The sequence below is a fragment of the Phyllosticta capitalensis genome, assembly GCF_038381095.1.
Source record: "Phyllosticta capitalensis strain CBS 128856 chromosome Unknown BKA78scaffold_3, whole genome shotgun sequence".
NCBI lineage: Eukaryota > Fungi > Ascomycota > Dothideomycetes > Botryosphaeriales > Phyllostictaceae > Phyllosticta > Phyllosticta capitalensis.
In genome coordinates, this window is record NW_027117441.1 from 2,119,992 (window position 1) to 2,133,021 (window position 13,030).

The 13,030-nt window shown below is 54.2% G+C and overlaps 6 protein-coding genes across 6 annotated transcripts; 3 read left to right on the forward strand and 3 right to left on the reverse strand.

The window, feature by feature from the left end:
• Positions 1 to 24: 24 nt before the first annotated feature.
• BKA78DRAFT_309587 (uncharacterized protein) lies at positions 25 to 1,283 on the forward strand. The gene has a single exon (XM_066888040.1). It carries the CDS (start codon positions 51 to 53, stop codon positions 1,125 to 1,127), a length of 1,077 nt encoding a protein of 358 aa, XP_066746799.1. The 5' UTR covers positions 25 to 50; the 3' UTR covers positions 1,128 to 1,283.
• A 142-nt stretch (positions 1,284 to 1,425) lies between these two features.
• BKA78DRAFT_309589 (uncharacterized protein) lies at positions 1,426 to 4,487 on the forward strand. The gene is made up of 2 exons (XM_066888041.1): positions 1,426 to 1,871; positions 1,929 to 4,487. The coding sequence occupies exons 1-2, from the start codon at positions 1,516 to 1,518 to the stop codon at positions 4,219 to 4,221; spliced, it is 2,649 nt and encodes an 882-aa protein (XP_066746800.1). The 5' UTR covers positions 1,426 to 1,515; the 3' UTR covers positions 4,222 to 4,487.
• A 181-nt stretch (positions 4,488 to 4,668) lies between these two features.
• Positions 4,669 to 5,211, forward strand: BKA78DRAFT_309590 (uncharacterized protein). The gene has a single exon (XM_066888042.1). The coding sequence runs from the start codon at positions 4,682 to 4,684 to the stop codon at positions 4,997 to 4,999; it is 318 nt and encodes a 105-aa protein (XP_066746801.1). The 5' UTR covers positions 4,669 to 4,681; the 3' UTR covers positions 5,000 to 5,211.
• A 2,884-nt stretch (positions 5,212 to 8,095) lies between these two features.
• On the reverse strand, positions 8,096 to 8,992 carry BKA78DRAFT_103288 (uncharacterized protein). Its single transcript, XM_066882119.1, has one exon. It carries the CDS (start codon positions 8,733 to 8,735, stop codon positions 8,178 to 8,180), a length of 558 nt encoding a protein of 185 aa, XP_066746802.1. The 5' UTR covers positions 8,736 to 8,992; the 3' UTR covers positions 8,096 to 8,177.
• A 257-nt stretch (positions 8,993 to 9,249) lies between these two features.
• BKA78DRAFT_367141 (X-domain of DnaJ-containing-domain-containing protein) lies at positions 9,250 to 11,134 on the reverse strand (the record flags this gene model as incomplete). The annotated part of the gene is made up of 6 exons (XM_066892594.1): positions 10,922 to 11,134; positions 10,817 to 10,860; positions 10,665 to 10,758; positions 10,555 to 10,609; positions 9,477 to 10,506; positions 9,250 to 9,414 (listed from the first exon to the last, which is right to left on the reverse strand). The coding sequence occupies exons 1-6, from the start codon at positions 11,025 to 11,027 to the stop codon at positions 9,250 to 9,252; spliced, it is 1,494 nt and encodes a 497-aa protein (XP_066746803.1). The 5' UTR covers positions 11,028 to 11,134.
• A 151-nt stretch (positions 11,135 to 11,285) lies between these two features.
• Positions 11,286 to 12,977, reverse strand: BKA78DRAFT_309596 (translation initiation factor eIF 4e-like domain-containing protein). Its single transcript, XM_066888043.1, has 3 exons — positions 12,348 to 12,977; positions 12,218 to 12,289; positions 11,286 to 12,160 (listed from the first exon to the last, which is right to left on the reverse strand). Exons 1-3 carry the CDS (start codon positions 12,585 to 12,587, stop codon positions 11,672 to 11,674), a joined length of 801 nt encoding a protein of 266 aa, XP_066746804.1. The 5' UTR covers positions 12,588 to 12,977; the 3' UTR covers positions 11,286 to 11,671.
• Between the last annotated feature and the right edge of the window lie 53 nt (positions 12,978 to 13,030).

A 13,030-nucleotide genomic window follows, 5' to 3' on the forward strand; every position in this document is an offset into this window, starting at 1 on the left:
GGAGACATGATTATTTTCTCGAACCCGGTCGACATTCCGCGATCCACGCCATGCTCTTTGGCATTTCGCTACTCCTAGTCTCTGCGACATTTCTATTCTATCGACACCCGCCCACACAATGGCTGGCGCACTTCTTTCAAGAACTATCGACGCGTCGCGTGCCCTCAGGGTCAGGAAGCCGAGGAGCTCTCGACGAACAAGCCCAAGATGATCAAAGCAGCAAACCGCAAGCTCCCGAAAGCCCCCCAAAACATCAGAAAGCAGAAGCAGTCGTCGAGACCAAAGACACACCTAGCGCGAACACTGGTCCAGGTCCGTTGAATCTGCCCAAGATCGAGCCCGCCTCCAGCGACAAAGGGAGCGAATCGCCCACGACTCCCAAGGCCACGGCCGCGCCGACGATACCATCATTTTCCTTGGGCTCCGAAAGTGACTCGGACAACGAGGACAAGATGCCACCTCCACAATTTCCAGCCGTCAATTCTGCGCAGCGGGCGTCTGGCTCGGGGATGAAGCCACCCGCATTGAAGCCGCCTACACTGCAGCCTCCTGCGCTCAAGCCGTTGCCTCAACAAAAGGCCTCTCAACTCATGCCGCCACCTCGACTCCCGCAATCTTCACTCCGAGTCCCTTCGTCTGGACCCGTGCCCAATCGAGGAAGACCTGTTGCGCCCAGCTCAAATTCCCTTGGAATACCAGCTACCGCCCCCATAAAGACTCCCAACCCTCGTCAAAAGGTCCAACTTACCCCAGGGCACTCCCCACTCGACTGGGCAGCTCTTGTAAAATCCAACTCGAATCTCTCTGGCGTCCCCTCGCTTCAGCGCGTGACACCATCCATGCTAAAAGCACACAACGGTCGGCGGAACAAACAATCGGGACAAGTCATGCCGGCATGGTCTGCATATCAGGGAAAGGTGTACAACATTACGCCATATCTTCCTTATCACCCTGGTGGTGAGGGAGAATTGAGAAGAGCGGCTGGAAAAGACGGAGAGAAGTTGTTCAACGAGGTGCACCCTTGGGTCAACTGGGATAACATGTTGAGCGAATGTGTTGTCGGCATCCTGGTTCCAGAGCCATATGCGGAAGAAAAGACGGAAGCAAGTCTGGATGACATGGATTGATTGTGCAGATTATTGTTTGTAAGGGCTTTCGTCGTCCATGATACCCAAGAAAGGCGGCTTCAATGTGACTGTTTCCAAGATATGCAAAATGTTGCCACCCCATTCGTGAAGACGATCAATTAAAGCAAAAATGAAAACGTCTTAATCATCTTGACAGCTCTTTTGCATAGACCACCATCTACTTTGAGCATTAATCGACGATCATGTGATGCGCGTTGGACGCTGGCGCGTTCTTCGCGTCTGCCTATCGCCGGCACCTTCGCGTCCTCCCACTGCAACCTACCTCCACAACTTTACAACTCCACCACTTTCACCATTCCTGGACTCGACCGACCCCTCCACCCGAACAGCGCCGACGCATATCGATGACGACTTGATCAATCGCACAATGTGGCTCCTCTCGAACGAGGGCGACTTCCTTGGTGGGAAGCGTATCTGGCTGTCGCCAGGTACAGAGCACCTCTTCGGACGCGGCAAAGACCATTCTGGCCCCAACTGCTACATGTTCCCGGAGCAGAAGAGCTTTTCACGAAAACACCTGGTCATCAAGATCAGAGAGGTCGAGCCAGACGCAGTAGGCAGGCCCGATCGCAAGTCAGAAGCCGTTCTAGAAGACCTCGGTAGCAAATTCGGAACAGAGCTCAATGGCGAAAAGTTCACAGGCACCGAGAAGGTGATACCGTCAAGGACGCAGGGTAAAGAGGTGCACATCATCAAGATGGGACAATGCAAAGATTTATGGCGGCAAGTAGAACGACGACACTCGCTCAAGTGTTCGCCTTGCTGACCTACAACGTTTAGGCTCGAATGGCATCCAGTCAACATCACCGTCAACGCTCATAAGGCAAAGAAGAGACAGGCACCAATGGCGAATTCACAAGAAATGCAAAATCTCTTCGAAAGCTGCGATATCAAGTTCACCGAAAGATACCAACCCCAGCATACGACCCATGTCGTTGCGAGCAAGAGAAATACCCCTAAAGGCCTGCAAGGACTCGTCGGCGGACAATGGGTGGTGACGTCCGAGTGGCTTGACGCTTTGGAGCGACAACTCTCGCGGCCAGAGGTTGCCGAAGGAGAGGAACAACGAATGAGTCCGTTGGCCGAAGACTTCGATGCAAACTGGCCAGACGAAGCCAATTTCATACCAGCTGTCAGTCAAGAGCCGGTTCAACGACCCGCTGAGCTCTTAAAACCCAACCCAGATCGCGAAAGCGTCTTCAAAGGATACACGTTCGTTTTTACCCACCAAACCCACTACACAATTCTTGGCCCGGTTGTTGAGGGGGGAGGCGGAAAGGCATTATTCTATGAGCTGGACGTGGATTCAATGCGACCGGAAGATATGGTGAGGTACATCAAAGACAAGGCAGGTGAAAGCGGTCTTGGAGAATTCGAAGACGGAAGCGAGGGAAAGGGTGTTGTCATGGTTCGCCCTAATGACGACGACATGGAAATGGCGCGATTCTGTCAGACTGTTGATATTATCCTGGGACAACGAAGCATCAGACAGAGCGACTTTCTGGACGCTATCGTTATGATCGATGCTACGGGACTGAGGAAGCCCCTTGAAGAGTCACTCGGAGAAGGAAGCACTCCTTTTGCTACGCCACGGGAGGTGCAATCGGAAGTACCAGAATCGTCTGCGCCAGCGCCGCCTCCAAGCACCGAGCCGCCCCCCGAGACTCGAACTGAGCAGCCACCAGCAAGGCGTCGTGCATACCGCCGCGCAGTGACGACGTCAAGATTCAAGGGTTTTGACACTTTCGACCCCTCCGAGCAAACGAGCTATCCTCCGCCGCCGCCAGAAAATGATGAAACAAACATTCCTGACTCCATTCCCCGTGAGCCGTCGCCTGTGGAATCGCAGTTTTCGGCTCCATCGCGTCAGGATTCTGAAGTACCGACAGCAAGAGGTCGCAAGAGGCCACATCAAGAAGACGACATCGTCGAATCAGTGGAGGATCGGGCCAGCAAAGTGGACAAATTATTTCCTGCTTCGGCGGCTATGAAAAGAAGGCGAATGGAACTAGGGCTCGAGACTTCGTCAGCAGAGGGAACACCGGTCTCTGATGAAACTCCAAAGAGCTCCAAAAAGCCGAGCGCCAAACTCCCGTTTGAGTCCCGCAAGAAAAAGAGAAATGAGGACATTGAAGAGATTAACATCAAGCAGCTGGCCAAAGAGCGAATGGAGAAAGAAGAGGAGCAGAGGAAACAAGACGAAGAAGCTCTGCGTGAGGCTCTTGAGGGGATGGACATTGAATCCATCAAGAACCTTGCAAAGGTCGAAGTGATGGAGGTGAAGCCCCGAGAGAACCAGTTGAGTAGAGCCAACGAAAACACCGATTGCGCTCGTTGGAAAGCAGAATGGGACGGACGCAAGAACTTCAAAAAGTTTCGAAAGCGGAGGCCCGGAAGTACCAACGAAGAAGCACCTCTGCGGGGTCGGAAGGTCATTGTTGGCCTCGAGGAAGTGAAGAAGACAGATACGACAATCCTGGGCGACGATTGGTTCGATCAACCTGGCGCTGGAAGACGGGGTAGTCATGCGACAGTTTACAGCACTGGGAGCAGGCTTCTGGCATCAACACGAGACGGCGAGTCCGACGAAGAAGAAGTATCTTTCCGTCGTAGAGGCGCACGATCAAGCAAAAGCGAGTCGCAGCGCAGTGGACCGGCCAAGTCGATATCTATTCGCTCTCGAGACGATGTCGAGATGCAAGACGTTGATCCTGAAGAAATTGCCGGAGAACCTCGCAACGAGCGCATCGCAGCAATCGCCAAGGGTGCACAAGAACGACCTAGAGAGCGCGTCAGATCTTCGTTTACGAGCGAAAGGTCTAGGGGCGCGTCTCAGCGACACACGCCGGAGAGTGGGTCTCAGAGCCAGACTGTTATCGGCGACTCGGCGCGACCTTCGACAGCCAATTCGACTGCGAGCTCGAGGGGCAAGAGGCCGGCCATGGGTCCTCCTAGTGGCGCGAGGGAGCCTTTGAGTAAGCGGAGCAACGCTAGCAGCGGACGCTCTGCGACTTTGCAGGTTGAGGAGGAAGACAGTGGTGATGAACTGAGATTCAGGAGACGGCGCAAGTAGAATGAGTATCCGGGGAGGCCAAGTTCGCTGGGGCAGTTTGCTTTTGCTGAGTACGACGAGTTATCGTGACTACATGGGATATACTCTAGCTTTGAGGGGTCAGTTATGTGGGGCACAGTGAGTCCTTATAGCCAACAGTCAATCCAGAAAACACGTCATCACGTCATCAGGACAAAGGGTAAAGCAATGAGCCCCAACACTTGTTTCAGATTCTCTTGAATCCTCTACCACTGATGGACCAATACTCAAACACTCCTTCAATGCACCAAGGCTAGTCTGCACCTCCTGATCACTCCCCAGGATCCCCTACTTCCCCTTTTTCAGAAAGCATGTGAGTGACTAAAGCAACTGTAGGGAGCTAGGGAGCATTCGAACTCCCAGCATTCATAGAACATGGAAGAAGTTTACGCGCTTTCAGGATTATAAGAGGGAATGAGTACATGTTTTGTGTACTACATACATGACTTACAATGAAGCCCTAGCTCATCGACATTTTCTCTCATCACCCACTGAACAATCACGGCGGTCAAGGCGGTCATTCAGCCCAAACGTCTTTTTATATTTTGCTCATCTCACTTTCCAAAAGAAGCCCGATCACCAAACAAACCTGCATGCACCAAGCCCTGTCTACGTCCCCCGATCACTCCCCAGCATCCACCACTTTCCCTTCTACGGATCACTTCCGAAGCTCTCACAAGTCGCAAATCAGCGGCGGCTCCAGTGCTCGCCATCGTCCACGGTCTCGTCGTCGAATGGTGGCGGGACGTCCGAGCCATAGGTGTGACGGTCGTAGTTGTTCTTGCACTGGTAGTCGCCCTTGAAGTTGTCGTACAACTCGAAGGCGCAGTACCAGATGGTGTTGCCGGGCTCATCGAAGGCAAAGTAAAGCAACAATCCGTTGGTTCCAAAGTCCCGCTAATTGTTCTATTAGATCCAATTCTCTTCTGACTCTTTCAAGGGGTGGTCAGGGGGTGACCAGCGGCTGCCCACATACCTTGTACAGGGGAAGCGAAAGGTCCTTGCAGTTGCCAGCACCATCGAACTTATTCGCCTCGTAGTAGAACGGGTGGCGCTTCCTGTCGCCCCTGATGCTGTCGCGGCCGGCGTGCTTCAGTTCGTACCGGTTGATGTCACGCCGGTTGCCTTCACACTCGATGGTGTAGGGGAACTTGCGGTATTTGAAGGCCGAGGTGGCGGTGCTGAAGAACAGCAAGAGGAAGGCGGTGAGGAGAGTAGGAGCGAAGGACCGCATGGTGATTGTTGATGGGATAGTCTGGTAACTGAATAGTTGTGTGAGGTGGAGAGCTTGTTGTCGCCTTGATGATGATCAAAAAGGGGGCTGTACAAAGTCGTTATATACTTCTCCAAGCCACGACATCACGAAGTGCCCAACTCCTCCATCTCTCCCCATCTCCTCCCACCATTCCGCAGCAGTACCGTGCGCATCCACAATACCCGGTTCTCGCCTGATCGCTACCCTGCCTCCATTCGTATCCCAGCCTAGCCAGGACCCCAGAAAACCAATGGAAGCAAAATGGAAGCAAGCAAACGCACGCACCCTGGCCCTGACTTCCAATAGCGCCTCCTTTCACGGAGCGTCGTGCCCTACCATCTGCTCAGGTTGCACTCGACCCAGGCTCGCAGTCAACAGCGACCAATCAGTGGGTCCCGGAGGTCTCGAACTATCCAAGCTCAGCTCTTTCTCCAATTTACCCATTCGGGAAAGACAAACGTGCGCAGCCAGGCGTTGAGGGGGCAAGGCGTTGGGTCAATTTTGGGAAATGAGTTTGTAAAAAAAGATATGCTTAAGGCTGACCGGACGCAAGAGATGGAGAAGGGGAGGGGGCCGTTTTCGTAACCGTGATCACACATCACGCTTTTTGCCTTTTCTGTTTGCACTGCTCGGCTTGGCTCTACACGCTTTGCTGAACCAGACTGGCTGCTGACCTGCTCTGCATCCCGTTCTATTGCCGCAGTCTTCCGTCTGTGCTCGTGATATCTCCTCGGTATCGCGTTCGTTGCAATGATCCCATTCTCATCAATGCTTGTCCACAGTTCGCATGACTTCCCAAAAGGTACACAGCCTGAGTGTTTACAGAAGCTCCTCATGCAAACAACACAAAGTCAAAGTCCTTAGCCTGCACGCCCAGCCAAGCCGACCAAATTTTTCCGGATCCAGGAAATTGCACGCACCAAGTGTACATCTTGTCCCAGGAGAAACGACGCCATTCCAGGCGTACCCTCCCTCGTCGACGTCTCGTTCGATTTAGGCTCCTTAATGCCGCAGCCTAGGAAGTCCATGCGGCAAAATGGGGAAATTAGGGGAAAGACCAAGCAGTGGAGCAGTGGTGAGTGAGGCAGAACACGAAAACGATGGCAAGAATATGCGAGAGCGAAGGCGGGGGCGGAGGCGGAGGTGGAGCACTTACAGTAGCTGTGGAGGTGGAGGTGGAGGAGGCGGAGCCTGATTGCGTAGACAGACGTTCTTGAAGCCTTCCAGGCGGATTCGTGGGCGTCAGGTTACAGGGGAGGCAACTGGTTAGCTTTCTTAGGCGCTCTGCTCTCCTGGACCTTCCGCTCTGGCTATTTTTTGTTCAACGCGGCGTTGCAATGAGCTTGATTTGGAGAAAATATGCCCACCGTGGTGTTGGGATTCCGTGGGCAAGGTTTGTATCGGCTCTCTCTACTCCGGTCTTAAGTTTGTTCGTCGATCAAACACTTACCCATTACTTTACCAAAAAGAGCATTAAGCGACCTTTGCTGTGCTCGGTGTGGGAGCTCAGCAATGTTTTGGACGCTTTTGCTGACGAATACTCCTTATGAGAAAGAAGGCAGTAACGTGATCCACCCTTTTCCATCCCTAGAATCTTCCTCTCTCCTCTACATCTCAACCTCTTCCATGCCTCGCAAGCTTTGCTCAACGCAGAAGCAGTAGAGCGGACACCAAGGACGCGATGCACAGCCAACAGAGGAGCCATTCAGCCAATCCGAACATTTAGTGAACAGCACAAAATACGAAAAGTAAGCATGGTAGAACGATTGATGCATGTGGTAGGGACGCACACGAGCGGTAAATTTGGGGCATGTCGACTGAGGCGAAAGCAAATTACGCTTTGCCCAGAGGCAAAGTGATTTAGCAGGGGTCTCGAGCTGATGATTTGAGCTTTAGCATCACTGTCGGGGCACTTACTCCGCGTGCCTCGGCCGGTACGTACCGCTAGACTATTTTTTGGCTACGCAGGGCAGACCTGTGCTAGCAAAAGAGGTCGTGATAGATGAGATGAAGGAGCCTAGGCATAAAGAGAAGACGAGGCAAGAAGTCGTCTTTCCCGGCTGTTTTCTGCAGTACCATCGTAAGCGCAGGCATTCCCGATGCATCCAAGTGCTCTCCCGAAAAAGATACGCACCCAAATCCGTCCATGCATTCAGCCCAACCCAACACAACCCGTTACTCATCCATCAAGCCACATGCCCTCCGCTCCGCTCCACTCCCGGACCGGCGCGGTACGCAGCGGCTACGGTGCGGTGCGGCGCGGCACGACCAACCAACCGGCCGACCGGTGGGCACAGCCCTACAAAGCTTAATTGAAGCATCACATCCAAGCAGATCCGGACGCTGGGGGAGGAGTGGTGATGCTTTCTTCTGTCCCATTTGTTGACATTGTCATTGCTGCTGTTGCTATAGTAGCCCGCCTAAAATCTGAGATTAGCCATCTACACTCCGTCAAGGAAAAGGGTCAAAGGGCAGCCAGCCAGCATGCCACCTCCAAAGCAAAGGTCCGTGGCGATTGATGGTACCCAACGGTCAGGGTCGCGGTGCGCACGGCGCAATGATGCCATAGCAAACTAAATCTCCAGTTCTATACTTAGGCCGCACGTCCACGCCGGGTCGAGACTGCAGCGCTACCGCGTCTGTGTGCTCACAAACTTGCCTGCTCGCTAGCTTGATTGCTTACTCACACAGCGTGAGAGTTTAGCCCTGGGCATGGGGTGTGAGCCTTGCAAATAGGGGCTTTGGATAGACTTAGGCTCGCGAGTGGAAGGGTGGATGGAAGGTGAGGGAACAAACGGATAGTGGTAGGCTGGCTGGCTAAATGAGACGCAGTGCTGGTAAGTATTTGTGGGGTGGACGAGGAGGAATAGGAAAGGTCTGCACGGCAGTCCGAGGAGCCGGAGTGCTCGGGTAAGGTGTGTTGCTTGGTGTTGTTCTTCCTGTTGCTTGGATGGGCAACCAGAGGGAGATCGAGACTGGATAGGTCTGAGACAACCTGTTCGGTTGACAGCAAGGAGTGATCAAACACCCGAGACGAGGTGTTGACGCTGATTACTGACGTTGAGACGTCCTTTTCGACCAGCTCGGTGGTGCGGATGAGGTTCGAATTTGGAACTGGGATGGGGAAGTGCCATGAGTAGTGACCAGCCAGCGCCACAAACATTGCAAACAACAACGCCCATCCACCAGACTGGACCCATGAAAAGGCATCATGGTTCCACGCAACCTCGCGCCTAACCATGCAGCTGAGAATTATGAGGAACACGAATAATACGGAATACGGGTGCTTGGCCTAGACGAATACATACAGACTCCAACGGCCGACGAAAGAATAGAAAATAATGGACGCAGGGGGTGTGGAAATCAATGAAGGAAAAGAGGAGAGAAGAAAAAAGCACTCTACTGTTGGAGGACTCGCTGGTGCATTCCAATTTGCTGCTGCAAAACCCACATAATTAAAATCTGGCCATGAATGATCATTGAAGGCAGTATCCAGTGCCCTTTCTAAGCCGTGCCCTGGACTCTTGCTCTGGCGAAATGCTGCAGAAATGTCTCCATGAGCCTGCCTGTCTCCACGAATCTCCAGGCTCGCAAATCAGACGGATGGACGGAGGAGCTGCGAGCGCGTTCCTCATCCAAGTGCCACCACCGCTGTCAACCGAACCTTCCTCGGCGCGAGGGTACCTCTACTGGTCGAGGTACCTCTACTGGTCGAGTAACAAGGGGACGCAAGCGCCACACGCGCGCTACTCTGCTCAAGAGGAAGACTTGGAAGCCGAGGTCTCCTCACTCTTGTGCTGCTCCTCAGAGTGTCCGTGCTTGGGCTTCTTCTTCTTCTTGTCCTCCTTCTTCGCGGCGGCCTCGGCCATGAGCTGCTCGAATGCCATAAAGTCTCCCTCTTCTTCCGGATCACGTTCAGCCTGCGTAGAATCAAGTTAGCAATAAGCGCAAGATTTCGATAGATTGAGCGTCGGATGCGAACCTTGGAGAACAGCTCGCCAATGATGATGAGAGCCTGTGCCCTCTCCATGCGCTTCTCCAGCTTGATGTTCTTGTCGCCAAGCACCTTGTCACAGACGTCGCGCAGCACGCTCTGAATCTCGAACTTGCTCCCTCGCCAAGCGGCCGCGAGGATTTTGCCGGTGACAAGCTTCTCGTACTCAGCCTTTTTCTCGTCGGTCCAGTCCTCTCCGCCGCGCTCCTCGGCCTTGGCCATCTCTTCCATGCTCATCTGTGCGTCGATTGCGGTGCTGATTGTGCCCCAGGTCTCCTTGGCCAGCTGACCCTTGTCCTTGAGTCGGCCAAAGAATCCACCGATGCCCAAAAACTTTTGACTCTTGAGAAAGTTCCCACCCTTGGACAAGTAAACCTGCCCGATAGCGTGAAGGATCTCCAATCCAAAGCTCTCCATCTTAAGATTCTCCACCTCGAGCTTCATCTGCTCCTTGAAGGAATTGGTGACTTCAGGCGTCTTGTCGGCCTCCGTCCACACACTGATACGGTCTACCAGCTTTTTGGCCAGCGTGTTGACCCGCTCGTCACGCACCTTCTTCCTCTCCTGCTCATATGCTGCGAGTTGCTCGCGCTGCTCCTTGGTGAGGCCGCCCTTCTTCTTTTCCTTCGCACGCAATTCCTTCTCTTGCTGCGATACACCCGCGGCATCCAGACGGGCGTCTTCCTCAGACTTGTCCATGATAGCTGGGCGCATCGGGATGCCCTTCGGACGTGGCGTACTCGTTCCGGACGGCGCTGGCGAAGGGGCATCCTCGGCGGACGTGGCGGTTGTGGACGGGGTCTCGGTAGCAGTAGGTTTCTCAGCGGAAGGATGTTCGGTCGTCACACCTGGCGCGGGCGCGGCTTCGGCGGTGGAAGTTGAGGGAGTAGCCTCTGCGGCCTTTTCGGATTCGTTCGGTGTGCCAGCAGCAGCAGCCGCTTGCTCTTCCTCCTCCATCTCCTTCATCGTGATATCCATAGTGTGCGTAAGGTCCTTCATCAGCGAGATCTCCCCAATCCTGCGCAGTGTCAACATCACTTCTGACACAGCCATTGCTTGCTCTTACCAGTCGTGGAAAGCTTCACCACCGAATATCATGCCAAAGAATTCAGCCGGATCCTCTGTCGCCTAAATTAGACTGCGCCTGCGATTGTAGGTAGCTTTCATGTAACGCACCGAATCCGCTGTGTGGCACAGCACCCTCCTTTCCAAACTGGTCATACTGCTTTCTGAGCTCCTTGTCCGACAGAACTTGGTAAGCTTCGCCAATCTGCGTCGGGCAGGTTAGAAAAGAGCGGGGGCCGCAAAGTTGGGTGAGGTAGGCTCACGGCCTGGAACTTTTCGTGCGCAGATTCATCGCCCGGATTCTTGTCTGGAAGCAGATGGTTAGATGGTTTTCAGATACGGCGCGCGCGTTCGTGAGAGAAGCTTGCCTGGGTGAAGCTTGATTGCAAGCTTGCGATACGCCTTCTTAATTTCGATATCGGTCGCTGTGGGCGCGACCTGGAGCGCATCGTAGTAAGCGGTATCGACGACCATGGCGGCAGTCTCTTAGGGGTATCAGAGGAGAGTGAGGTGGTAGAAGTGATAGGAAGAGGTCTCGTCGGCGGGCGTTGTGAGCGCAGGTCGGTAGATGAGAAGGACACCGGAATTCTGCCGCCTTGCGGACCCTTGCAAGTGATGACGATTTTACCTGCTGCGACTGACAACCGGCAGCGACAAGCCACATTCCTACCAAGGCGCACCGCATCGGCGCCCGCATGTGACGACAACACTGTGGCTCATCGAAGCTTGCTACATTTTCTCTTTCGCGGGCATCATCTCGAGTTTCCAATGACTGATAGAAAACAACTTTTGGGATATTCCTGCTATGTAGCCACACCCAGCGCTGTCCCCGCAAATCCTTGTGATGTGTCTTGCAAACGCCATGCTTGAATAAACCTGCCGTGAAAATCATGCCTCCCCAGAATATACCAGGACATCAGGAAGGGCCACCTGTTTCACCTTCCTTTGAATGATGTCCTCATCCGCATGTCATGCATAGTAACCGTCTATCGGGCTTGAAACCCAACTTTTGATGCCCACATTGGTGCAGGCCATCGCCATGGAATGGAGGATATGTAGGCCTGCTCGTGTGGAAACAGAAGTCCAAGAACTCGGAAAAAAGAGAAAGTGCTCGCCGCTCAGACGACGAACTTGGCCTTGGCCCTGGTGCTGCCAGAGTGGGCGCTGTCCGTGTGGCCAGAGAATTCGACCTGATCCGTGTCTTTCAAGCCGAGGGCCTCCTTGAAGCGCTGTCCAATCTTGAGCAAGACCTCCTTGCCCTGATCGAAGCTCCTGCCCTTGCCACCGGCGTTGTTGCCGTCACCGCCGCCGTTGAACGGCTTGCCGACGGTGCGGGTCCAAAGACCAATGCGGTAGAAGCCCTTGCGGACGTTGACGACGACTCCCATGACCTCGCCGTCGCCGTCGTCCTCCAGGGTCTCGCCAATAGCAGCAAGCATGACGTGCAGCCAGAGGGCGTCAATGTCGATGAGCTTCTTGTCGCGGAACGAGAAAGACCACTTGCCACCGTGCTTGTTCTGCGGGTCTTCCCACTCGGGGCGGACGCCCTTCTTGAAGAGGTGGTAGTCGGACTTGAGCGCAAGCTGTGACGTCGGGGTGATGTTGTTCTAATAAAGAATCTGTCAGCAGAGATCCTGACGATGCGCTGGAAGCGATGCGCTTACGTAGATGCCCCAGAACTCCTCCACGGAATCAAAGGAAATAACCTCCTTCAGCAGCTCGTTCCAGTTGTCTCCCTGTGACGCACGTTAGTGGCTTCCTTCCATTGAGCAAAGTCTTGAGAATTGCGCCCACCTTTCCGCTCGGCGGCTTGGTGAACCACAGCGTCCAGGCATTCATCAACGGATGCTTGACATTGAAGTTGTTGGGGTCGTGGAAGACGGTGACGGTCTCGTCGGCGGAAGCGCCGTTGGCGCTGCCATCGTTTGTTCCGTTCTCCATGTTGCCTTCGGGAGAGATGGGAATGGTGTCGAGAGGGACAGGCTCTTGCGGGTTCGCAGGAGTGGCAGCGGCAGAGTCAACAGTCGCAGCCATGACGGAAGTAGCGTGGGGGTTTTGTTCTTTCGGTTCGGGTCAGGTTTCACGCGGCGCGACCGTAGTGCGTGGGTGCAGGAACCTAGGCTTGATTCAGCGGATGCTTGAGAATGAGCCAGACTAGACCAGCGACAATGCTAGCGGCCCAGGGCTGCAGGATTCGAGAATGCTCACGGAAGAGGCTGCGGGAGGCGGTCGAGCGAGAGCAATAGGTGAGTATTGGTCGGAGTAGATCAGGGTGTCAGGGTGTAGGGCAGGGAGAGGCTGAGACCAGGACGGAGGTTGTCTTGGGTTGAAGGTGAAGCGCGGCCGTGCTTGCTTTGGTTGTGCACGAAAAGTCGGCCACGGGCAGTCGCGAAAGCCGCTGAGTCGGTCCTGTCGCGACAAAGGTGCATCCGCTGCCGTGCGGCCTTGGCAACGCCCGCCACATATTGTCGGCCCAC

What these genes read in the sequence shown, in the direction of transcription:
- BKA78DRAFT_103288 (XM_066882119.1), bottom strand. Translation starts at nt 8,735, where the DNA reads ATGGTTAGGCGCGAGGTTGCGTGGAACCATGATGCCTTTTCATGGGTC.
- BKA78DRAFT_309590 (XM_066888042.1), top strand. Translation starts at nt 4,682, where the DNA reads ATGACTTACAATGAAGCCCTAGCTCATCGACATTTTCTCTCATCACCC.
- BKA78DRAFT_309587 (XM_066888040.1), top strand. Translation starts at nt 51, where the DNA reads ATGCTCTTTGGCATTTCGCTACTCCTAGTCTCTGCGACATTTCTATTC.
- BKA78DRAFT_309596 (XM_066888043.1), bottom strand. Translation starts at nt 12,587, where the DNA reads ATGGCTGCGACTGTTGACTCTGCCGCTGCCACTCCTGCGAACCCGCAA. An exon ending in CCAAGCCGCCGAGCGGAAAG is followed by an intron (nt 12,290 to 12,347) that starts GTGGGCGCAATT and finishes CGTGCGTCACAG; the next exon opens with GGAGACAACTGGAACGAGCT. An exon ending in AGGAGTTCTGGGGCATCTAC is followed by an intron (nt 12,161 to 12,217) that starts GTAAGCGCATCG and finishes ATTCTTTATTAG; the next exon opens with AACAACATCACCCCGACGTC.
- BKA78DRAFT_309589 (XM_066888041.1), top strand. Translation starts at nt 1,516, where the DNA reads ATGTGGCTCCTCTCGAACGAGGGCGACTTCCTTGGTGGGAAGCGTATC. An exon ending in CAATGCAAAGATTTATGGCG is followed by an intron (nt 1,872 to 1,928) that starts GCAAGTAGAACG and finishes TACAACGTTTAG; the next exon opens with GCTCGAATGGCATCCAGTCA.